Source organism: Pholis gunnellus, assembly GCF_910591455.1.
Source record: "Pholis gunnellus genome assembly, chromosome: 23".
In the NCBI taxonomy this organism is placed as follows: domain Eukaryota; kingdom Metazoa; phylum Chordata; class Actinopteri; order Perciformes; family Pholidae; genus Pholis; species Pholis gunnellus.
Window position 1 is genome coordinate 12,168,975 of NC_136550.1, and position 26,236 is coordinate 12,195,210.

The 26,236-nt window shown below is 44.1% G+C and overlaps 4 protein-coding genes across 4 annotated transcripts; 2 read left to right on the forward strand and 2 right to left on the reverse strand.

Moving 5' to 3' along the window:
- Positions 1-771: 771 nt before the first annotated feature.
- Positions 772-2,519, forward strand: LOC306714949 (immunoglobulin alpha-2 heavy chain-like). Its single transcript, XM_079185144.1, has 5 exons — positions 772-822; positions 950-1,654; positions 1,884-2,009; positions 2,097-2,140; positions 2,249-2,519. The coding sequence occupies exons 1-5, from the start codon at positions 819-821 to the stop codon at positions 2,366-2,368; spliced, it is 999 nt and encodes a 332-aa protein (XP_079041270.1). The 5' UTR covers positions 772-818; the 3' UTR covers positions 2,369-2,519.
- Positions 2,520-10,505: 7,986 nt separating this feature from the next.
- LOC306714587 (uncharacterized protein) lies at positions 10,506-11,973 on the reverse strand (the record flags this gene model as incomplete). Its single annotated transcript, XM_079184633.1, has 1 exon — positions 10,506-11,973. One exon carries the CDS (start codon positions 11,971-11,973, stop codon positions 11,335-11,337), a length of 639 nt encoding a protein of 212 aa, XP_079040759.1. The 3' UTR covers positions 10,506-11,334.
- Positions 11,974-13,981: 2,008 nt separating this feature from the next.
- On the forward strand, positions 13,982-15,531 carry LOC306714588 (uncharacterized protein; the record flags this gene model as incomplete). Its single annotated transcript, XM_079184634.1, has 5 exons — positions 13,982-13,985; positions 14,113-14,817; positions 15,047-15,172; positions 15,260-15,303; positions 15,412-15,531. The coding sequence occupies 5 exons, from the start codon at positions 13,982-13,984 to the stop codon at positions 15,529-15,531; spliced, it is 999 nt and encodes a 332-aa protein (XP_079040760.1).
- An 8,419-nt stretch (positions 15,532-23,950) lies between these two features.
- LOC306714382 (uncharacterized protein) lies at positions 23,951-25,405 on the reverse strand (the record flags this gene model as incomplete). Its single annotated transcript, XM_079184401.1, has 3 exons — positions 23,951-24,394; positions 24,476-25,183; positions 25,351-25,405. 3 exons carry the CDS (start codon positions 25,403-25,405, stop codon positions 24,261-24,263), a joined length of 897 nt encoding a protein of 298 aa, XP_079040527.1. The 3' UTR covers positions 23,951-24,260.
- Positions 25,406-26,236: the final 831 nt, after the last annotated feature.

Consider the following 26,236-nt stretch of genomic DNA (forward strand, 5'->3'; position numbering starts at 1 on the left):
CATGTCGACTGGTGTTGGCCATGTTTCATGTTTGGCGACAAAGACAATATAAATATACATCCATAAAGACGCTGACAGAAGAAACAGCTGTCAGTCATGTGAGTTAATGTTCACGACATCAGAACATATTTGGCAAAGGTGTTTCCATATCTATGTCAGTTTACAGTAAAAGACCTGCTGCCTCTCTGAACGCTGGAGTCAAACAGCAGCTGAAAGACAACACATCATGAAAACTCTCTTGTTCAGTGCTTGTGCAAATATATTTGGGTATCTGGAGTATGAAACAAGACATCCAGTCAGTTTTTTGTCGGCCGTCCAGATCAGAAAACATGTGATTCAACAAGCCATTTAGATTTGGCTCCACCTCCTCTTTAATGTAGCACACAGTACAGTGTTATGTCTCCCTACTGCAGCTTGAAAAGAGAGCTGAGTATATCAGTATAGTATCAAGTATGGATGCTTGGATTGAACTGCTCAAAATACTGTTTTGTTACCTTTCTATTAAACACAGTGATTATAACTGTATATTTTATTCAAATGTAAGTTATCTTTCAGTGATATAAACCGTTATGTTCCTCATATATCTCTAAAGATGTGAACCTGTTGCTCAAAAAACTAATTTGACTCTATAGGTGGCAGTGAGCATGTGATCAAGTCTCCTAAATAGGATGTAGTGTCACTTTTTGCTGGCCAATCAAACAGTCTTGTGAGTGAAACGTGTAGAAGGGATCTACGTTTGTCTCATTCAACACAACAATTTGAACACGATGACATCTCCAAAGTTTGTCTTCTATCTGACATGTTTGTTCTTGGAGAAAATGGGTGAGTTGTGTTTTTTGTGATGCAGTTTGGATCTTTTAAAGTGTGGCCACTCCTCATGGCATTGCTTCTGATGTGTTGATTCATGTTATCATGAAGTGTATTTGCTTCGTCTCTCCTATCACTACAGTTCAGACGACCGATCTGAATTTCTCCTCATCTGTTCATCAAGAGAATAGTTTTCTATCAGTTCAAACTGGGGACAACTTGACGTTGCAATGTTTCTATGAAGACGCTTTTGCAGTAAGTGTTTACTGGTACAAACAGATTATTGGACAGAAACCGCGGCACATTTCTACCTTCTACAAGTACGACACAAAAGGAACTTTTCATGCTGAATTCAAGAATCCACGCTTCACATTTGACGCTGCAGTCGGTAAAAATCACTTGAGGATAACAGATCTGCAAATTTCGGACTCAGCTACTTACTACTGCGCAAGTAGCTATTCAGTCTACATGGATTTCAAGAAGGGCACTTTTGTCAGTGTACAGGGTTCAGGTTTGAACATCCCAACTTTGGTCCACCAATCACCACCTGAGACCATCCAGCCAGGAGGCTCTGTGACTCTGAACTGTACAGTTCAAACTGGGACCTGTGATGGACAACACAGTGTTTACTGGTTCAAAGAGTCTGAAGAATCTCATCCAGGACTCATTTACACTGATGGAGGCAGGAATGATCAGTGTGAGAGGAAACCAGACACACAAACACACACCTGTGTCTACAACCTGCCGATGAAGAGCCTGAATCTGTCTCATGCTGGGACCTACTACTGTGCTGTGGCCTCGTGTGGACACATACTGTTTGGAGACGGGACCAAGCTGGACTTTGAGGGTGAGTGACTTTAGAGGTTTTGATATTTATTCATATTCATACAGTCCGTATGATACTTCCACAGGCAATATACAATATATGTAAAAGTATATATTGTCTTATTGTAAGTAATCAACTCGAGAAGATTCATGTTGATATATCTATTAGTTAACTTTTACACTATTCACCTGTTGAATCTCCCCTTAAGACTTCAGCTCTGTAATGTCACCTGGTGTCTGTCTCTCTACAGATGAGGAGGACTCTCTTGTCTTGGTGTATTTCTTGAGTGGAGCTTTAGCATTCACTATCATCCTGAGTGTCTTACTGCTTTTCTTACTTTGCATGATGAACAAGAGAAACCGCTGTGAATGTACAGGTACTGTAAATACTATTCTTTGTGGCTGACAGTGTGTGCTCACTTAACATGGTTTTATAGTGTGGGGCACTTTTTATTCTTTTACAGAGTCTCATGCAAGATGTTCAGCTCCCACCACAACAAATGCAGAGGTATTATCTACTGTTTTACCATTCAAACATTCAGACACAGCAATGTTTCTGGACACAGTTTTTATATGTCTCTCGAGTACAATATTGTGGTTTATATTTTGTTTCCAGGGTGAACGAAATGAAGAAAACATCCATTACGCGGTTGTAAAGGAACACAAGGTCAACAGATCTAGAAGACAAAGGAACAACAGAGAGACTGAATGCACGTACTCAAGTATAAAGCAGTAGATGTGAACATGCTTCAAAGTGTTTCCAAGCAAGCCCATGAGACACTGAAGTCGTCTTATCATTATGTCTTTCTTGTGACTGTAAGGTGAAGCAGCCAGTGTTACTTCTTTCCTAAAAGATGTGTTTTTAAACTGTTACTTTAGGGCTTTGCTTTGCGTTGGCTTGGACTGAATTAACTGTATTGAACGAGAAAAAGTTTATAATGTTTAGTTCTCCAACAAAGTCATGTTTTAGCAAATTAGATAAATTCACAACATATGCTTCATGTTCATGCTTGTATGAAAGAGAGAACTGTATGAATGCACGCTGTTTCATGAAGGAAAAGAAGAAACAGAAAGGAAAAGACAGAGAGACGTTATGACGGAGAGAGGACATTTACAGGACAAAAATCAGAAAACTGACCAGAGTCAAGGCAATTTAAAGCCTTAACGTCGTCTCATTGGCACAACAACCTTTAAGACAACCTTTTTGTTGCGTAAGTAAACCAAAAGACATTGGATGCATGCAAAGAGCGGAACCTGACACGTCATCCTTGACACGTCCAAAACCGATGCTGGAGGGGTGTCTAGAGTGATTGAGAGAACTTGTTGTCAAGACATTTATCACCAAAATCGAATAGAAAAAAAACTGGACTGCTTCCAACATGCATTGGCTTTAAGATAAACTGAATCTTTAAGTGGATACATTGGCTTCAGCATTTGAAGGCTCTTTTGTTAACCAGCGTGCTGCTATGAGCAGTCGAATCCTCGACAAACTCTGAAAAAGTTACAACAGTTTCAGTTATTTCACATCGTCTGTTCTCTTCTCAGTGGTTTGAAGTGGGCGGGGCTCAGATGGAAAAAAATGATGACACGTATGCAATACTTGAATCAAAATATGATGCAGTTGTGGGCGAATGTGTTCAAACCCCCCCCCCCCCCCCCCCCCCCCCCCCCACACACACACACACACACACACACACACACACACACACACACACACACACACACACACACACACACACACACACTCCCGATGAAGCAGATCAGCTGAGTTTTTTGAGTGTTAAACATGTAAATGATTCTGATGTAAAAATAATTTTGGACATAATGTTACATTATATGAAGAAATGCTGCCAGTTGCTTCAAGTGTGGTGTAATAACTTGTATGAATGTTGTGCAGTGGTAATAAATGCAGATGATTAAAAAGCAAAACTTTCTGCCTGTGAGCCTTACTATATATAAAAGAATTTTTATACACAAAACTTTCTGGGATGTCATGAGGTGATGTCATCTTCTGTATGTGTTGAGAAGAGATGCGGTGCATCCATTGACTGTAGATAAGAGGTGACATCACCCACAGGTTTGAGCTCAGCATTTGGTCATCGCCATCTTGGTTTTTGGCCGTCCCCATCTTGTTGTTTTTAGGAGATCAAAATGTTCCAATTAACTTTCATCAGCTGAAAACACATTATGAAAGGGTTAAAGTTGTAAGACAAAAACACAGACAACACCGTGGTAGCGACCTGTCAATCACAAGGTAGCCATGCCCTAAAGCACACTCTAATTGCTTTGTATTACATCATTTACTGAATGAACATCATGCTGAATTGAAGAAGACTTGAAACTAGAGATTGTGAGAAGTGGAGTCATTTTATCATAGACTTCTATACACTCAGACTTTTTTTGCAACCAGAGGAGCCCTTCCCTGATGGCCATTCGAAAGAATGCAAGTTCAGGGTATTTTCGCAATCGCTTCATGTTTCAGAACCGAAAGGTTGCCGCCTGGGTGCAGCCCTCAACACAACATCCTTAAAACCACAAGACGGCGTCCTGCATTGATTGTTTCCCTGGTTCACTTGTTTTGAAGGAGAAGAAATTCAGAATCCGGAGCCAAATAACAAGCTTCTTCTGTACTGGTCAATGCTCTACACAGGAGTCAGCAAGTTGCGTTCTCTCAACTCCACTTACCTAACTACAGAAATCACATCTCAATCAAAGTAATAATCAGGACACCTGCCATTTTTCTCAGTGTAAGGCTGTAGAGCTGGACATGATTCATTTCTATAAATATTTCTTTGTGAAACGTAATTTAGTTTACACCTGTTACCATGTTGAGAAGTGATGTAGATATTTGTTAAAACAAACACAGTTTTGTCAACATCCATCCATCCATTTTCCTCCGCTTATCCGGGGTCGGGTCGTGGTGGCAGCAGGCCAAGCAGGCTGACCCAGACTTCCCTCTCGCCCGCAACATTTTCCAGCTCATAGGCGTTCCCAGGCCAGCTGGGAGATATAATCCCTCCAGCGTGTTCTGGGTCTTCCCCGGGTCTCCTCCCAGTTGGATGTGGCCAGAAAACCTCCAGTGGGAGGCGTCCAGGAGGCATCCTAATTAGATGCCCGAATCACCTCAGCTGACTCCTTTCGACGCGAAGGAGTAGCGGCTCGACTCCAAGTTCCCTCCTGATGTCCGAGCTCCTTACCCTATCTCTAAGACTGAGCCCGGCCACCCTACGGAGAAAACTCATTTCGGCCGCTTGTACCCACGACCTTGTCCTTTCGGTCACGACCCAGAGTTCGTGACCATAGGTGAGGGTAGGAACGTAGACCGACCGGTAAATTGCGAGCTTTGCCTTCCGGCTCAGCTCTCTCTTCACCAAGATGGTCCGGTGCTTTACTGCTGCAGCCACACCGATCCGCCTGTCGATCTCCCGCTCCATCTTACCCTCACTCGTGAACAAGATCCCGAGATACTTAAACTCCTGCACTTCGTCCCCACCTGGAGGGAGCAATCCACCGGTTTCCGGCAGAGCACCATGGCCTCAGATTTGGAGGTGCTAACTCTCATCCCCGCCGCTTCACACTCGGCTGCAAACTGCCCCAATGAATGCTGGAGGTCACGATCCGAGGAGGCCAACAGGACCACATCATCTGCAAACAGCAGAGAGGTGATCCCGAGACCCCTGAACCTGACGTTCTCCACCCCCCGGCTGCGCCTAAAAATCCTGTCCATGAAAGTCACAAACAGAACCGGTGACGAAGGGCAGCCCTGGCGGAGGCCAACACCCACCGGGAACATGTCTGACTTATTGCCGAGAATGCGGACGCAGCTCCTACTGCAGTCGTACAGAGACCGGATCGGCCGTTGTAACGGGTCCGAAACCCCATACTCCTGCAGCAACCCCCACAAGAACCCCAGAGGTACCCGGTCGAAAGCCTTCTCCAAGTCCACAAAACACATGTAGACTGGTTGGGCAAACTCCCAGAACCCCTCCAGTAGTCTTGCGAGGGTAAAGAGCTGGTCCACTGTTCCACGGCTGGGACGGAATCCGCACTGCTCCTCTTGAATCCGAGGTTCGACAAACGGTCAGAGCCTCCTTTCCAGCACCCTGGCATAAGCTTTCCCCGGGAGGCTGAGTAGTGTGATACCCGGATAATTTGAGCACACTCTCCGGTCCCTCTTTTTGAAAATGGGAACCACCACCCCGGTCTGCCAGTCCATGGGCACTGATCCCGACCCCCATGCGACACTGAAGAGGCGTGTCAGCCAAGACAGCCCAACAGTGTCCAGCGCCTTCAGCATCTCAGGGTGGATCTCATCCACCCCCGGCACCTTGCCACCAAGGAGCTTTTTGACTACCTTAGCGACCTCTGCCAGGGATATGGGTGAGCCCCCCCTGCACGTCTTCAGGCGCTGCCTCCGCAGGTGTCCTCCTGCTGAGGACATGTTGGTCAGGTTTAGTAGTTCCTCAAAGTGCTCTTTCCACCGCCCGACGATGTCCCCTGTCCGGGTCAAAAGTCCCCCCCCCCCCCCCCCCCCCCGCTGAGAACAGCCTGGGGTAGGCCCTGCTTTCCCTTCCTGAGCTGTCGGATGGATTTGCCAGAACCTCCTTGAGGCCAACCAAAAGTCCTTCTCCATGGCCTCCCCGAACTCCTCCCATGCCCGAGTTTTAGCATCCACGACCACCGCAGCTGCAGCCCTTCTCTACCCAGCCCTACCTCTCAGCTGCTTCAGGAGACCCCTGGGCCAGCCAGGCCCTGAAGGTCTCCTTCTCTAGTTTGACGGCTTCCCTCACCTCCGGTGTCCACCACCGGGTTCTCGGGTTGCCGCCACGACAGGCACCGATGACCTTCCGGCCACAGCTCCTAGTGGCCACGTCCACAATAGAGGCTTTGAACATGGTCCATTCGGATTCCATGTCCCCAACCTTCCTCGGGATGTGTGAGAAGTTCTTCTGGAGGTGGGAGTTAAAGACCTCCCGGACAGGATCCTCCACCAGATGTTCCCAGTTCACCCTCACTATACGTTTGGGCTTGCCAGGTCTTTCCAACCGGTTCCCCTGCCATCTGATCCAACTCACCACCAGGTGGTGATCAGTTGACAGCTCTGCTCCTCTCTTCACCCGAGTGTCCAAGACATACGGCCGCAGATCAGATGATACGATTTCAAAGTCGATCATTGATCTCCGGCCTGAGGTGTTCTGGTACCAGGTACACTTGTGAGCCACCTTATGTTCGAACATGGTGTTCGTTATGGCCAAACCATGGCTAGCACAGAAGTCCAATAACGAGACACCACTCGGGTTCAGATCGGGCAAGCCGTTCCTCCCAATCACCCCCCGCCAGGTTTCTCCGTCATTGCCCACGTGAGCGTTGAAGTCCCCCAGGAGAACTATGGAGTCGGCAGGCGGCGCCCTTTCCAGGACCCTTCCCACCAACTCCAAGAAGGCTGGATACTCCGAACTGCTGTTTGGTGCATAAGCACAAACCACAGTCAGAGCCTTGCTCCCCGCAACCCGTAGGCGCATGGAGGCGACCCTCTCGTTCTCCGGGGAGAACTCCAACACAGCGGCGCTCAGCCAGGGGCTCGTGAGTATCCCCACTCCCGCCCGGCGCCTCTCACATTGGGCAACTCCGGAAAAGGACAAAGTCCAACCCTTCTCCAGGAGCTTGGTTCCAGAGCCAGTACTGTGTGTGGAGGTGAGTCCAACTATATCTAGCTGGTATCGCTCCACCTCCTGCACCAGCTCCGGCTCTTTCCCCGCTAGCGAGGTGACGTTCCAAGTCCCTAGAGCTAGTCTATGCTGCCGGCGATCGGCTCGCCCAGGCCTCCAGCCTGACCCGCCGCCCGGTCTGCATTGCACCCGACCACGATGCTTGTCCCTGCGGGTGGTGGGTCCACAGGGTGGCTGCTCCATGTTGTTTCTTCGGGCTGAGCCCGACCGGGCCCCATGGGCGAAGGCCCGGCCACCAGACGCTCACCGACGAGCTCCCCTCCTGGGTCTGGCTCCGGGAGGGTGCCCCGGTTTCCCTGGTCCGGGCGAGGTGGCTGAAGACCGTGGGCTGCTTATCATTGGGGTTATATTGAACCGCTCTTAGTCTGGGCTCTCCCCTGAAACCTGTTTGCCTTGAGAGACCCAACCAGGGGCTACTGCCCCGGACAACATTGCTCCCAGGATCACTGAGCCACTCAAACTCCTCCAACATCATGTACATATAATGGAGGTAAAGCCTTGGGTGGCAGTAATCTACTTCACCTACTGTGCAATGACAGTTCAGCTGTGATGGCAAACGTGCCATATTTCGACTATCACTATACCCGTTGTATCGGTCTCTCATGAGATGAGCAAAACCTTAACCGTTGACCATGTGTACATATGTTTGTAAAACATATTTTCTACACTTCTCTGGTCTGAGAAATATTGTATGCCATTAGGCCTTTATACAAAAGGGGCGTATAAAAAAATAACAAACACTAAAATTAGAAATTCTCAGCTGTGAATATTATATGTCCAGGGCTTTTATTGTGAAAAGTAAGAATGGAGGGAGAGGATCTGGTCTATACTGCCATTATCAAAAATGAAGGGAGAAATACAGTTTGCCATCTTGGTTCAGATGGAACCTCGGTATTGTTGTTTCAAAAATATAGGCGCAACCCAACCTGTTTCGTCCAATTGACTGGTCGATGATTTTATTCACAGAGCAAAAGCACAGAGAAAAATCATTGTTCCGGACAAAAAAATATTTCGCTTTTCGCGAAGTGTTCATCAAGAAAACAACATTTCCACAAAATAAACTGAGGTGCGACTTATTCCCCCCAAAAAATGCCTTCAGTCTTTAGTTGTTTTTGTGCATGTTGCAACAAACACACTGATGCAAAAATCTTTGTATAGCCTCCCTGTGGTTTGCAGTCAACAGATGAGATCTATGTGCTTTGAGAAGACCGGACATATGCATCTTTACGAACCTATGCGCTCTTTGTTTTTGTGTTAAGCAGGAAGTCTTCACATTGTAACTTAGTTTTCATTTATTTAACTGTTTTGTGTCTTAATGTTTTTCTAAAGTCCATTGTTTTCAACCAAATGCTACGGTTAATGTTCATTTTGTGGACAGTGCAGTTGTGTAGTCTCTATATGACCCTAAGTGTGTATCGCTCCACCTGGAAAACTGTGGACAGGAAGAGGAGGGTCAGAACATGGATGTAAATATAACAGCTGGAAGAAAAAAAGCCTTGTGAGAACAATACAAATGTGGAGGAGGAATCACAGAGATGGTGAGAAGGAACAAATATATAGTGTATGCGCCCCCTGTTCAGACAAAAACACTGTTCAGTCTGCTCGTTGGAACCGGATTCAAAGACGAAGGAAAATAAATATGTATTTTTAGAAGAACATTTATAGACATAACATATTCAGAGAACCTTCACCATCTCTAGAATAGAGAATAACTGGCAATAAACTTACTTTATTATGACATGTAGATTTATTAATGACAGACCTGATCAGTTTATTGATTAGCATGTAATGCTACCAAAATACTAATAACTTTACATAGTGTTAGACTAATTAAAGACACTAATGAAAACATAGTCACAATTACCATATTCCATTTCTGTTAATAGATCCCCTGAAATGCCACGCACTGTACCTTTAAGTCCCCCTCCTGCAAAGCCCAGTCTGCTCTGATTGGCTCATGAGGAAAATATGCAGCACTGTTGCAAAGGTAGTTCTCAAGCCGTGGGTGGAGATACTCTGATAGGGGAGTTTATTCTGAGGAACCTGCATGTTGAGGTGGAGCCAAATCTAAATGGCTTGTTGAATCACATGTTTTCTGATCTAGACGGCCCACAAAGAACTGACTGGATGTCTTGTTTCATACTTCAGATACCCAAATATATTTGAACAAGCACTGAACAAGAGAGTTTTTGTGATGTGTTGTAATTCAGCTGCTGTTTGACTCCAGCGTTCAAAGAGGCAGCAGATCTTTTACTGTAGACTGACATAGATATGGAAACACCTTTGCCAAATACATTCTGACGTTGCGAACATTAACTCACATGACTGATCAGCTGTTTCTTCTGTCAGCGTCTTTATGGATGTATATTTATATCGTTTTTGTCGTCAAACCACATGAAACAAGGCCAACATAAGTCGATATGAAGGACGATTCAAACCTGAGAAATTAAAAGTAATTCCTGAGGACCTCTCTTAATTTTTGTCAAGTTGACAAAAATACACAGCCCAGTTTATCGCTCCAAACCAGTTGATGGAAATCTGCCTAATTAGCATTTATTTTATGCACCATTTCAAAAGTTAATTTCAAATTCACTTGACAGTGAGAACAGGGCTGTTGTGAAGCCACAGCAGATCTATGGTCAAGGTGAACTATGGGATCATACAGGACTCTGACAGTAACACAGTCTGAGCCTTCAGGAACCAAAGCAGGTTCTTTTCACCTGCTGGAGTTTGGAGTTGGAAAAACTTCACTGAGCCTGTATTACTCCCAATTCCTAACTTAAGATCATAAAGTACAGCATCATGCTTTTAGGTCAATACAAGAAACACCTTCTTGTGCCGGAACAATTGAGTTTCACAACTTGTTGGTGTGGGTGAGGTCAACCACATTCTCTGCTAAACATGTTTGAAGAAGCCTCTTAATTGTGCACACAAATAGTTTCAAGCTCAAAATGATCCAAATGTCAAATATGTTTATTTTTTATCATTGAAGACATGAATTTCACATACAAAAACCCACATGTGATTTGGTTATAGAAAACAACAATGAGGATGAACACAAAAAGTATAAGTTGATCTTAAAGCTAGAAGCATTTGAGTCACTTTTACAGAGTCGGTGAATCTGAGCTTCTAAATATACTGGTTAAGACATAAAAAACATTTATTTGTAAGAATGAACAAGATACATGGTTTAAAGATAACCTGGTTCAGACCACAAAGACAACACATGAGAATCCTAAACATGCACATTAGTGAAGGATAGAAAGATTTAATACTGGCTGCAGACTACGAAGACGATATAAAATCCTATTTATGTTCAACTTAGATATAAATCTCCATTAAACTTTAAAAAAGAAAACACTGTCTTGCTCAAAAGTACAAATATAATACGTCCAGTTCTACTGCTTCACGCTGTAGTACACACATTCACTCCAGGTCTGATCCCTCTGTCTTCTCGATCCGTTGTGCAGTTGGACACTTAAAGCCGCATAATACAGGATTTCTGCATGTTGGTAGCCCTGGTAACAGATCATATATAATTTGATCATTATTAGATTTAACAATATCCAGGAAACAATGCATCGTCCAAATAAAAAACGTTTGTGAATGGTGATTCATCAGTTCATGTAATTACATCTGTATTTACCTTTGCGTTTGCTGTGGAGGGAGGTGGGAATCTTGCGTGAGACTCTGGTTGTAAAACAGAAAAAGATTTTTCAGTCAAAAGCCAAATTCAGTGAACACAAGCTGCCAGATACAAACAGCGCTAGTTACCTGTGCTTTGGCAGCTGTTTCTCTTGTTCATCATGCACACTGAGAGAGCCAGTAAAACACTCAGGATGGTGGTGAACGTCAAAGCTCCACTCAAGAGATACAGAGAGACGAGAGAGTCCAGCTCATCTGTAGAGAGACAGAGAGCAGAAACATGTCGCTTTTAAGCACCAATGAGACGCAACAACCTCGGCTAAACAAGTCACTCACCCTCAAAGTCCAGCTTGGTCCCGTCTCCAAACAGTATGTGTCCACACGAGGCCACAGCACAGTAGTAGGTCCCAGCATGAGACAGATTCAGGCTCTTCATCGGCAGGTTGTAGACACAGGTGTGTGTTTGTGTGTCTGGTTTCCTCTCACACTGATCATTCCTGCCTCCATCAGTGTAAATGAGTCCTGGATGAGATGCTTCAGACTCTTTAAACCAGTAAACACTGTGTTGTCCATCACAGGTCCCAGTGTGAACTGTACAGTTCAGAGTCACAGAGCCTCCTGGCTGGATGGTCTCAGATGCTGACTGATGGACAGAAGTTGGGATTTTCAAACCTGAACCCTGTACACTGACAGTAGTGCCCTCTGCAAAAGTCAACATAAATGTGGTGCTACTTGCGCAGTAGTAAGTTGCGGAGTCGGAAATGTGCAAATCAAAAATGTTCAAGTGATTTTGACCGTTTTCCGTTTCCAGTTTGAAGCGTGAATTGTTCTTGAATTCATGATAAAAAGTGACTTTGTTATCGTACACATAGACGGAGGAGATCAGCTTTAGTTTCTGTCCCAGCTTTTGCTTGTACCAGTAAAGCCATGCTGGATCATCACTCTTATAGACACATCGCAAAGTCATTCTGTCTCCAACATGAACTGATACAAAACCACTCTCTTGATGCACAGATGAGGACAATTTCTGATCAGTCGCATGAGCTGAAGTGAAATGAGAGACAAAGTAAATACACAATTATTTATTATACATTATATATATTGTGTGTATATAAATATATATATATATATATATATATATATATATATATATATATATAATGTGTGTATAATTAAAGATAAGCATTTCAATGAAAAGTTAGAAACACAAAAACACAACTCACCCATTTTCCACAACAACAAACATGTCACATAGGAGGCAAACCTTGGAGATGTCATCGTGTTCAAATTCTTGTGTTGAATGAAGAGAATCTTATACTTTTTCCACTCTTTAGAGACAAGACTGTGTTTGATTGGCCAACCTGATGTGACACTGTGCTGTACGTCCTACTTAGGAAACCTGATCACACGCTCACTTCCATCTATAGAGTCAAGTTTGGTTTGCGAAAAGATTCACATGTTGAGAGAGGTACATGTTGATCATTTATCTAGTGTTATTGTTTTAATAATGGTATTTCAGCTGATAACTATGATATTGAATGAAAGATGCCACAAAGCTGTTGATCAGTTTACAGTAAAAGACCTGCTGCCTCTCTGAACGCTGGAGTCAAACAGCAGCTGAAAGACAACACATCATAAAAACTCTCTTGTTCAGTGCTTGTGCAAATATATTTGGGTATCTGGAGTATGAAACAAGACATCCAGTCAGTTCTTTGTGGGCCGTCCAGATCAGAAAACATGTGATTCAACAAGCCATTTAGATTTGGCTCCACCTCAACATGCAGGTTCCTCAGAATAAACTCCCCCATCAGAGTATCTCCACCCACGGCTTGAGAACTACCTTTGCAACAGTGCTGCATATTTTCTTCCTGAGCCAATCAGATCAGACTGGGCTTTGCAGGAGGGGGACTTAAAGGTACAGTGCGTGGCATTTCAGGGGATCTATTAACAGAAATGGAATATGGTAATTATGACTATGTTTTCATTAATGTCTTTAATTAGTCTAACACTATGTAAAGTTATTAGTATTTTGGTAGCATTACATGCTAATCAATAAACTGATCAGGTCTGTCATTAATAAATCTACATGTCAATATAATAAAGTAAGGTTATTGCCAGTTATCCTCTATTCTAGAGATGGTGAAGGTTCTCTGAATATGTTATGTCTACAAATGTTGTTCTAAAAATACACATTTATTTTCCTTCGTCTTTGAATCTGGTTCAAACCAGCAGACTGAACAGTGTTTTTCTCTGAACAGGGGGCGCATACACTATATATTTGTTCCTTCTCACCATCTCTGGGATTCCTCCTTCACATTTGTATTGTTCTTTCAATGCTTTTTTTTCTTCCAGCTGTTATATTTACATCCATGTTCTGACCCTCCTCTTCCTGTCCACAGTTTGCCAGGTGGAGCGATACACACTTAGAGTCATATAGAGAGGCCTGATTGACATTTTATTTTAATTATTCGTGCAGCCTTAGATGAATACATTTTTTATTATGATTAATATTAAGAAAATAATCCTCTTTAATGTAGCACACAGTACAGTGTTATGTCTCCCTACTGCAGCTTGAAGAGAGAGCTGAGTATATCAGTATAGTATCAAGTATGGATGCTTGGATTGAACTGCTCAAAATACTGTTTTGTTACCTTTCTATTAAACACAGTGATTATAACTGTATATTTTATTCAAATGTAAGTTATCTTTCAGTGATATAAACCGTTATGTTCCTCATATATCTCTAAAGATGTGAACCTGTTGCTCAAAAAACTAATTTGACTCTATAGGTGGCAGTGAGCATGTGATCAAGTCTCCTAAATAGGATGTAGTGTCACTTTTTGCTGGCCAATCAAACAGTCTTGTGAGTGAAACGTGTAGAAGGGATCTACGTTTGTCTCATTCAACACAACAATTTGAACACGATGACATCTCCAAAGTTTGTCTTCTATCTGACATGTTTGTTCTTGGAGAAAATGGGTGAGTTGTGTTTTTTGTGATGCAGTTTGGATCTTTTAAAGTGTGGCCACTCCTCATGGCATTGCTTCTGATGTGTTGATTCATGTTATCATAAAGTGTATTTGCTTCGTCTCTCCTATCACTACAGTTCAGACGACCGATCTGAATTTCTCCTCATCTGTTCATCAAAAGAAGAGTTTTCTATCAGTTCAAACTGGGGACAACTTGACGTTGCACTGTTTCTATGAAGACGTTTCTGCAGTCAGGCTTTACTGGTACAAACAGATTATTGGACAGAAACCACGGCACATTTCTACCTTCTACAAGTATGAAACAAAAGCAACTTTTTATGCTGAATTCAAAAATCCACGCTTCACAATTGACGCTGCAGTCGGTAAAAATCACTTGAGGATAACAGATCTGCAAATTTCGGACTCAGCTACTTACTACTGTGCAGGTAGCTATTCAGTCTACTTGGATTTCGATAAGGGCACTTTTGTCAGTGTAAAGGGTTCAGGTTTGAACATCCCAACTTTGGTCCACCAATCACCACCTGAGACCATCCAGCCAGGAGGCTCTGTGACTCTGAACTGTACAGTTTACACTGGGACCTGTGATGGTCAACACAGTGTTTACTGGTTCAAAGAGTCTGAAGAATCTCATCCAGGGCTCATTTACACTGATGGAGGCAGGAATGATCAGTGTGAGAGGAAACCCAACACACAAACACACACCTGTGTCTACAACCTGCCGATGAAGAGCCTGAATCTGTCTCATGCTGGGACCTACTACTGTGCTGTGGCCTCGTGTGGACACATACTGTTTGGAGACGGGACCAAGCTGGACTTTGAGGGTGAGTGACTTTAGAGGTTTTGATATTTATTCATATTCATACAGTCCGTATGATACTTCCACAGGCAATATACAATATATGTAAAAGTATATATTGTCTTATTGTAAGTAATCAACTCGAGAAGATTCATGTTGATATATCTATTAGTTAACTTTTACACTATTCACCTGTTGAATCTCCCCTTAAGACTTCAGCTCTGTAATGTCACCTGGTGTCTGTCTCTCTACAGATGAGGAGGACTCTCTTGTCTTGGTGTATTTCTTGAGTGGAGCTTTAGCATTCACTATCATCCTGAGTGTCTTACTGCTTTTCTTACTTTGCATGATGAACAAGAGAAACCGCTGTGAATGTACAGGTACTGTAAATACTATTCTTTGTGGCTGACAGTGTGTGCTCACTTAACATGGTTTTATAGTGTGGGGCACTTTTTATTCTTTTACAGAGTCTCATGCAAGATGTTCAGCTCCCACCACAACAAATGCAGAGGTATTATCTACTGTTTTACCATTCAAACATTCAGACACAGCAATGTTTCTGGACACAGTTTTTATATGTCTCTCGAGTACAATATTGTGGTTTATATTTTGTTTCCAGGGTGAACGAAATGAAGAAAACATCCATTACGCGGTTGTAAAGGAACACAAGGTCAACAGATCTAGAAGACAAAGGAACAACAGAGAGACTGAATGCACGTACTCAAGTATAAAGCAGTAGATGTGAACATGCTTCAAAGTGTTTCCAAGCAAGCCCATGAGACACTGAAGTCGTCTTATCATTATGTCTTTCTTGTGACTGTAAGGTGAAGCAGCCAGTGTTACTTCTTTCCTAAAAGATGTGTTTTTAAACTGTTACTTTAGGGCTTTGCTTTGCGTTGGCTTGGACTGAATTAACTGTATTGAACGAGAAAAAGTTTATCATGTTTAGTTCTCCAACAAAGTCATGTTTTAGCAAATTAGATAAATTCACAACATATGCTTCATGTTCATGCTTGTATGAAAGAGAGAACTGTATGAATGCACGCTGTTTCATAAAGGAAAAGAAGAAACAGAAAGGAAAAGACAGAGAGACGTTATGACGGAGAGAGGACATTTACAGGACAAAAATCAGAAAACTGACCAGAGTCAAGGCAATTTAAAGCCTTAACGTCGTCTCATTGGCACAACAACCTTTAAGACAACCTTTTTGTTGCGTAAGTAAACCAAAAGACATTGGATGCATGCAAAGAGCGGAACCTGACACGTCATCCTTGACACGTCCAAAACCGATGCTGGAGGGGTGTCTAGAGTGATTGAGAGAACTTGTTGTCAAGACATTTATCACCAAAATCGAATAGAAAAAAAACTGGACTGCTTCCAACATGCATTGGCTTTAAGATAAACTGAATCTTTAAGTGGATACATTGGCTTCAGCATTTGAAGGCTCTTTTGTTAACCAGCTTGCTGCTATGAGCAGTCGAATCCTCGACAAACTCTGAAAAAGTTACAACAGTTTCAGTTATTTCACATCGTCTGTTCTCTCTCAGTGGTTTGAAGTGGGCGGGGCTCAGATGGAAAAAAATGATGACACGTATGCAATACTTGAATCAAAATATGATGCAGTTGTGGGCGAATGTGTTCAAACCCCCCCCCCCCCACACACACACACACACACACACACACACACACACACACACACACACACACACACACTCCCGATGAAGCAGATCAGCTGAGTTTTTTGAGTGTTAAACATGTAAATGATTCTGATATAAAAATAATTTTGGACATAATGTTACATTATATGAAGAAATGCTGCCAGTTGCTTCAAGTGTGGTGTAATAACTTGTATGAATGTTGTGCAGTGGTAATAAATGCAGATGATTAAAAAGCAAAACTTTCTGCCTGTGAGCCTTACTATATATAAAAGAATTTTTATACACAAAACTTTCTGGGATGTCATGAGGTGATGTCATCTTCTGTATGTGTTGAGAAGAGATGCGGTGCATCCATTGACTGTAGATAAGAGGTGACATCACCCACAGGTTTGAGCTCAGCATTTGGTCATCGCCATCTTGGTTTTTGGCCGTCCCCATCTTGTTGTTTTTAGGAGATCAAAATGTTCCAATTAACTTTCATCAGCTGAAAACACATTATGAAAGGGTTAAAGTTGTAAGACAAAAACACAGACAACACCGTGGTAGCGACCTGTCAATCACAAGGTAGCCATGCCCTAAAGCACACTCTAATTGCTTTGTATTACATCATTTACTGAATGAACATCATGCTGAATTGAAGAAGACTTGAAACTAGAGATTGTGAGAAGTGGAGTCATTTTATCATAGACTTCTATACACTCAGACTTTTTTTGCAACCAGAGGAGCCCTTCCCTGATGGCCATTCGAAAGAATGCAAGTTCAGGGTATTTCCGCAATCGCTTCATGTTTCAGAACCGAAAGGTTGCCGCCTGGGTGCAGCCCTCAACACAACATCCTTAAAACCACAAGACGGCGTCCTGCATTGATTGTTTCCCTGGTTCACTTGTTTTGAAGGAGAAGAAATTCAGAATCCGGAGCCAAATAACAAGCTTCTTCTGTACTGGTCAATGCTCTACACAGGAGTCAGCAAGTTGCGTTCTCTCAACTCCACTTACCTAACTACAGAAATCACATCTCAATCAAAGTAATAATCAGGACACCTGCCATTTTTCTCAGTGTAAGGCTGTAGAGCTGGACATGATTCATTTCTATAAATATTTCTTTGTGAAACGTAATTTAGTTTACACCTGTTACCATGTTGAGAAGTGATGTAGATATTTGTTAAAACAAACACAGTTTTGTCAACATCCATCCATCCATTTTCCTCCGCTTATCCGGGGTCGGGTCGTGGTGGCAGCAGGCCAAGCAGGCTGACCCAGACTTCCCTCTCGCCCGCAACATTTTCCAGCTCATAGGCGTTCCCAGGCCAGCTGGGAGATATAATCCCTCCAGCGTGTTCTGGGTCTTCCCCAGGGTCTCCTCCCAGTTGGATGTGGCCAGAAAACCTCCAGTGGGAGGCGTCCAGGAGGCATCCTAATTAGATGCCCGAATCACCTCAGCTGACTCCTTTCGACGCGAAGGAGTAGCGGCTCGACTCCAAGTTCCCTCCTGATGTCCGAGCTCCTTACCCTATCTCTAAGACTGAGCCCGGCCACCCTACGGAGAAAACTCATTTCGGCCGCTTGTACCCACGACCTTGTCCTTTCGGTCACGACCCAGAGTTCGTGACCATAGGTGAGGGTAGGAACGTAGACCGACCGGTAAATTGCGAGCTTTGCCTTCCGGCTCAGCTCTCTCTTCACCAAGATGGTCCGGTGCTTTACTGCTGCAGCCACACCGATCCGCCTGTCGATCTCCCGCTCCATCTTACCCTCACTCGTGAACAAGATCCCGAGATACTTAAACTCCTGCACTTCGTCCCCACCTGGAGGGAGCAATCCACCGGTTTCCGGCAGAGCACCATGGCCTCAGATTTGGAGGTGCTAACTCTCATCCCCGCCGCTTCACACTCGGCTGCAAACTGCCCCAATGAATGCTGGAGGTCACGATCCGAGGAGGCCAACAGGACCACATCATCTGCAAACAGCAGAGAGGTGATCCCGAGACCCCTGAACCTGACGTTCTCCACCCCCCGGCTGCGCCTAAAAATCCTGTCCATGAAAGTCACAAACAGAACCGGTGACAAAGGGCAGCCCTGGCGGAGGCCAACACCCACCGGGAACATGTCTGACTTATTGCCGAGAATGCGGACGCAGCTCCTACTGCAGTCGTACAGAGACCGGATCGGCCGTTGTAACGGGTCCGAAACCCCATACTCCTGCAGCACCCCCCACAAGAACCCCAGAGGTACCCGGTCGAAAGCCTTCTCCAAGTCCACAAAACACATGTAGACTGGTTGGGCAAACTCCCAGAACCCCTCCAGTAGTCTTGCGAGGGTAAAGAGCTGGTCCACTGTTCCACGGCTGGGACGGAATCCGCACTGCTCCTCTTGAATCCGAGGTTCGACAAACGGTCAGAGCCTCCTTTCCAGCACCCTGGCATAAGCTTTCCCCGGGAGGCTGAGTAGTGTGATACCCGGATAATTTGAGCACACTCTCCGGTCCCTCTTTTTGAAAATGGGAACCACCACCCCGGTCTGCCAGTCCATGGGCACTGATCCCGACCCCCATGCGACACTGAAGAGGCGTGTCAGCCAAGACAGCCCAACAGTGTCCAGCGCCTTCAGCATCTCAGGGTGGATCTCATCCACCCCCGGCACCTTGCCACCAAGGAGCTTTTTGACTACCTTAGCGACCTCTGCCAGGGATATGGGTGAGCCCCCCCTGCACGTCTTCAGGCGCTGCCTCCGCAGGTGTCCTCCTGCTGAGGACATGTTGGTCAGGTTTAGTAGTTCCTCAAAGTGCTCTTTCCACCGCCCGACGATGTCCCCTGTCCGGGTCAACAGTCCCCCCCCCCCCCCCCCCCCCCCCCCGCTGAGAACAGCCTGGGGTAGGCCCTGCCTTCCCTTCCTGAGCTGTCGGATGGATTTGCCAGAACCTCCTTGAGGCCAACCAAAAGTCCTTCTCCATGGCCTCCCCGAACTCCTCCCATGCCCGAGTTTTAGCATCCACGACCACCGCAGCTGCAGCCCTTCTCTACCCAGCCCTACCTCTCAGCTGCTTCAGGAGACCCCTGGGCCAGCCAGGCCCTGAAGGTCTCCTTCTCTAGTTTGACGGCTTCCCTCACCTCCGGTGTCCACCACCGGGTTCTCGGGTTGCCGCCACGACAGGCACCGATGACCTTCCGGCCACAGCTCCTAGTGGCCACGTCCACAATAGAGGCTTTGAACATGGTCCATTCGGATTCCATGTCCCCAACCTTCCTCGGGATGTGTGAGAAGTTCTTCTGGAGGTGGGAGTTAAAGACCTCCCGGACAGGATCCTCCGCCAGATGTTCCCAGTTCACCCTCACTATACGTTTGGGCTTGCCGGGTCTTTCCAACCGGTTCCCCTGCCATCTGATCCAACTCACCACCAGGTGGTGATCAGTTGACAGCTCTGCTCCTCTCTTCACCCGAGTGTCCAAGACATACGGCCGCAGATCAGATGATACGATTTCAAAGTCGATCATTGATCTCCGGCCTGAGGTGTTCTGGTACCAGGTACACTTGTGAGCCACCTTATGTTCGAACATGGTGTTTGTTATGGCCAAACCATGGCTAGCACAGAAGTCCAATAACGAGACACCACTCGGGTTCAGATCGGGCAAGCCGTTCCTCCCAATCACCCCCCGCCAGGTTTCTCCGTCATTGCCCACGTGAGCGTTGAAGTCCCCCAGGAGAACTATGGAGTCGGCAGGCGGCGCCCTTTCCAGGACCCTTCCCACCAACTCCAAGAAGGCTGGATACTCCGAACTGCTGTTTGGTGCATAAGCACAAACCACAGTCAGAGCCTTGCTCCCCGCAACCCGTGGGCGCATGGAGGTGACCCTCTCGTTCTCCGGGGAGAACTCCAACACAGCGGCGCTCAGCCAGGGGCTCGTGAGTATCCCCACTCCCGCCCGGCGCCTCTCACATTGGGCAACTCCGGAAAAGGACAAAGTCCAACCCTTCTCCAGGAGCTTGGTTCCAGAGCCAGTACTGTGTGTGGAGGTGAGTCCAACTATATCTAGCTGGTATCGCTCCACCTCCTGCACCAGCTCCGGCTCTTTCCCCGCTAGCGAGGTGACGTTCCAAGTCCCTAGAGCTAGTCTATGCTGCCGGCGATCGGCTCGCCCAGGCCTCCAGCCTGACCCGCCGCCCGGTCTGCATTGCACCCGACCACGATGCTTGTCCCTGCGGGTGGTGGGTCCACAGGGTGGCTGCTCCATGTTGTTTCTTCGGGCTGAGCCCGACCGGGCCCCATGGGCGAAGGCCCGGCCACCAGACGCTCACCGACGAGCTCCCCTCCTGGGTCTGGCTCCGGGAGGGTGCCCCGGTTTCCCTGGTCCGGGCGAGGTGGCTGAAGACCGTGGGCTGCTTATCATTGGGGTTATATTGAACCGCTCTTAGTCTGGGCTCTCCCCTGAAACCTGTTTGCCTTGAGAGACCCAACCAGGGGCTACTGCCCCGGACAACATTGCTCCCAGGATCACTGAGCCACTCAAACTCCTCCAACATCATGTACATATAATGGAGGTAAAGCCTTGGGTGGCAGTAATCTACTTCACCTACTGTGCAATGACAGTTCAGCTGTGATGGCAAACGTGCCATATTTCGACTATCACTATACCCGTTGTATCGGTCTCTCATGAGATGAGCAAAACCTTAACCGTTGACCATGTGTACATATGTTTGTAAAACATATTTTCTACACTTCTCTGGTCTGAGAAATATTGTATGCCATTAGGCCTTTATACAAAAGGGGCGTATAAAAAAATAACAAACACTAAAATTAGAAATTCTCAGCTGTGAATATTATATGTCCAGGGCTTTTATTGTGAAAAGTAAGAATGGAGGGAGAGGATCTGGTCTATACTGCCATTATCAAAAATGAAGGGAGAAATACAGTTTGCCATCTTGGTTCAGATGGAACCTCGGTATTGTTGTTTCAAAAATATAGGCGCAACCCAACCTGTTTCGTCCAATTGACTGGTCGATGATTTTATTCACAGAGCAAAAGCACAGAGAAAAATCATTGTTCCGGACAAAAAAATATTTCGCTTTTCGCGAAGTGTTCATCAAGAAAACAACATTTCCACAAAATAAACTGAGGTGCGACTTATTCCCCCCAAAAAATGCCTTCAGTCTTTAGTTGTTTTTGTGCATGTTGCAACAAACACACTGATGCAAAAATCTTTGTATAGCCTCCCTGTGGTTTGCAGTCAACAGATGAGATCTATGTGCTTTGAGAAGACCGGACATATGCATCTTTACGAACCTATGCGCTCTTTGTTTTTGTGTTAAGCAGGAAGTCTTCACATTGTAACTTAGTTTTCATTTATTTAACTGTTTTGTGTCTTAATGTTTTTCTAAAGTCCATTGTTTTCAACCAAATGCTACGGTTAATGTTCATTTTGTGGACAGTGCAGTTGTGTAGTCTCTATATGACCCTAAGTGTGTATCGCTCCACCTGGAAAACTGTGGACAGGAAGAGGAGGGTCAGAACATGGATGTAAATATAACAGCTGGAAGAAAAAAAGCCTTGTGAGAACAATACAAATGTGGAGGAGGAATCACAGAGATGGTGAGAAGGAACAAATATATAGTGTATGCGCCCCCTGTTCAGACAAAAACACTGTTCAGTCTGCTCGTTGGAACCGGATTCAAAGACGAAGGAAAATAAATATGTATTTTTAGAAGAACATTTGTAGACATAACATATTCAGAGAACCTTCACCATCTCTAGAATAGAGAATAACTGGCAATAAACTTACTTTATTATGACATGTAGATTTATTAATGACAGACCTGATCAGTTTATTGATTAGCATGTAATGCTACCAAAATACTCATAACTTTACATAGTGTTAGACTAATTAAAGACACTAATGAAAACATAGTCACAATTACCATATTCCATTTCTGTTAATAGATCCCCTGAAATGCCACGCACTGTACCTTTAAGTCCCCCTCCTGCAAAGCCCAGTCTGCTCTGATTGGCTCATGAGGAAAATATGCAGCACTGTTGCAAAGGTAGTTCTCAAGCCGTGGGTGGAGATACTCTGATAGGGGAGTTTATTCTGAGGAACCTGCATGTTGAGGTGGAGCCAAATCTAAATGGCTTGTTGAATCACATGTTTTCTGATCTAGACGGCCCACAAAGAACTGACTGGATGTCTTGTTTCATACTTCAGATACCCAAATATATTTGAACAAGCACTGAACAAGAGAGTTTTTGTGATGTGTTGTAATTCAGCTGCTGTTTGACTCCAGCGTTCAAAGAGGCAGCAGATCTTTTACTGTAGACTGACATAGATATGGAAACACCTTTGCCAAATACATTCTGACGTTGCGAACATTAACTCACATGACTGATCAGCTGTTTCTTCTGTCAGCGTCTTTATGGATGTATATTTATATCGTTTTTGTCGTCAAACCACATGAAACAAGGCCAACATAAGTCGATATGAAGGACGATTCAAACCTGAGAAATTAAAAGTAATTCCTGAGGACCTCTCTTAATTTTTGTCAAGTTGACAAAAATACACAGCCCAGTTTATCGCTCCAAACCAGTTGATGGAAATCTGCCTAATTAGCATTTATTTTATGCACCATTTCAAAAGTTAATTTCAAATTCACTTGACAGTGAAAACAGGGCTGTTGTGAAGCCACAGCAGATCTATGGTCAAGGTGAACTATGGGATCATACAGGACTCTGACAGTAACACAGTCTGAGCCTTCAGGAACCAAAGCAGGTTCTTTTCACCTGCTGGAGTTTGGAGTTGGAAAAACTTCACTGAGCCTGTATTACTCCCAATTCCTAACTTAAGATCATAAAGTACAGCATCATGCTTTTAGGTCAATACAAGAAACACCTTCTTGTGCCGGAACAATTGAGTTTCACAACTTGTTGGTGTGGGTGAGGTCAACCACATTCTCTGCTAAACATGTTTGAAGAAGCCTCTTAATTGTGCACACAAATAGTTTCAAGCTCAAAATGATCCAAATGTCAAATATGTTTATTTTTTATCATTGATGACATGAATTTCACATACAAAAACCCACATGTGATTTGGTTATAGAAAACAACAATGAGGATGAACACAAAAAGTATAAGTTGATCTTAAAGCTAGAAGCATTTGAGTCACTTTTACAGAGTCGGTGAATCTGAGCTTCTAAATATACTGGTTAAGACATAAAAAACATTTATTTGTAAAAATGAACAAGATACATGGTTTAAAGATAACCTGGTTCAGACCACACAGACAACACATGAGTATCCTAAACATGCACATTAGTGAAGGATATAAAGATTTAATATTGGCTGCAGACTACGAAGACGATATAAAATCCTATTTATGTTCAACTTAGATATAAATCTCCATTAAACTTTAAAAAAGAAAACACTGTCTTGCTCAAAAGTACAAATATAATACGTCCAGTTCTACTGCTTCACGCTGTAGTACACACATTCACTCCAGGTCTGATCCCTCTGTCTTCTCGATCCGTTGTGCAGTTGGACACTTAAAGCCGCATAATACAGGATTTCTGCATGTTGGTAGCCCTGGTAACAGATCATATATAATTTGATCATTATTAGATTTAACAATATCCAGGAAACAATGCATCGTCCAAATAAAAAACGTTTGTGAATGGTGATTCATCAGTTCATGTAATTACATCTGTATTTACCTTTGCGTTTGCTGTGGAGGGAGGTGGGAATCTTGCGTGAGACTCTGGTTGTAAAACAGAAAAAGATTTTTCAGTCAAAAGCCAAATTCAGTGAACACAAGCTGCCAGATACAAACAGCGCTAGTTACCTGTGCTTTGGCAGCTGTTTCTCTTGTTCATCATGCACACTGAGAGAGCCAGTAAAACACTCAGGATGGTGGTGAACGTCAAAGCTCCACTCAAGAGATACAGAGAGACGAGAGAGTCCAGCTCATCTGTAGAGAGACAGAGAGCAGAAACATGTCGCTTTTAAGCACCAATGAGACGCAACAACCTCGGCTAAACAAGTCACTCACCCTCAAAGTCCAGCTTGGTCCCGTCTCCAAACAGTATGTGTCCACACGAGGCCACAGCACAGTAGTAGGTCCCAGCATGAGACAGATTCAGGCTCTTCATCGGCAGGTTGTAGACACAGGTGTGTGTTTGTGTGTCTGGTTTCCTCTCACACTGATCATTCCTGCCTCCATCAGTGTAAATGAGTCCTGGATGAGATGCTTCAGACTCTTTAAACCAGTAAACACTGTGTTGTCCATCACAGGTCCCAGTGTGAACTGTACAGTTCAGAGTCACAGAGCCTCCTGGCTGGATGGTCTCAGATGCTGACTGATGGACAGAAGTTGGGATTTTCAAACCTGAACCCTGTACACTGACAGTAGTGCCCTCTGCAAAAGTCAACACAAATGTGGTGCTACTTGCGCAGTAGTAAGTTGCGGAGTCGGAAATGTGCAAATCAAAAATGTTCAAGTGATTTTGACCGTTTTCCGTTTCCAGTTTGAAGCGTGAATTGTTCTTGAATTCATGATAAAAAGTGACTTTGTTATCGTACACATAGACGGAGGAGATCAGCTTTAGTTTCTGTCCCAGCTTTTGCTTGTACCAGTAAAGATATGCTGGATCATCACTCTTATAGACACATCGCAAAGTCATTCTGTCTCCAACATGAACTGATACAAAACCACTCTCTTGATGCACAGATGAGGACAATTTCTGATCAGTCGCATGAGCTGAAGTGAAATGAGAGACAAAGTAAATACACAATTATTTATTATACATTATATATATTGTGTGTATATAAATATATATATATATATATATATATATATATATAATGTGTGTATAATTAAAGACAAGCATTTCTATGAAAAGTTAGAAACACAAAAACACAACTCACCCATTTTCCACAACAACAACCATGTCACATAGGAGGCAAACCTTGGAGATGTCATCGTGTTCAAATTCTTGTGTTGAATGAAGAGAATCTTATACTTTTTCCACTCTTTAGAGACATGACTGTGTTTGATTGGCCAACCTGATGTGACACTGTGCTGTACGTCCTACTTAGGAAACCTGATCACACGCTCACTTCCATCTATAGAGTCAAGTTTGGTTTGCGAAAAGATTCACATGTTGAGAGAGGTACATGTTGATCATTTATCTAGTGTTATTGTTTTAATAATGGTATTTCAGCTGATAACTATGATATTGAATGAAAGATGCCACAAAGCTGTTGATCAGTTTACAGTAAAAGACCTGCTGCCTCTCTAAACGCTGGAGTCAAACAGCAGCTGAAAGACAACACATCATAAAAACTCTCTTGTTCAGTGCTTGTGCAAATATATTTGGGTATCTGGAGTATGAAACAAGACATCCAGTCAGTTCTTTGTGGGCCGTCCAGATCAGAAAACATGTGATTCAACAAGCCATTTAGATTTAGCTCCACCTCAACATGCAGGTTCCTCAGAATAAACTCCCCCATCAGAGTATCTCCACCCACGGCTTGAGAACTACCTTTGCAACAGTGCTGCATATTTTCTTCCTGAGCCAATCAGATCAGACTGGGCTTTGCAGGAGGGGGACTTAAAGGTACAGTGCGTGGCATTTCAGGGGATCTATTAACAGAAATGGAATATGGTAATTATGACTATGTTTTCATTAATGTCTTTAATTAGTCTAACACTATGTAAAGTTATTAGTATTTTGGTAGCATTACATGCTAATCAATAAACTGATCACGTCTGTCATTAATAAATCTACATGTCATAATAAAGTAAGTTTAT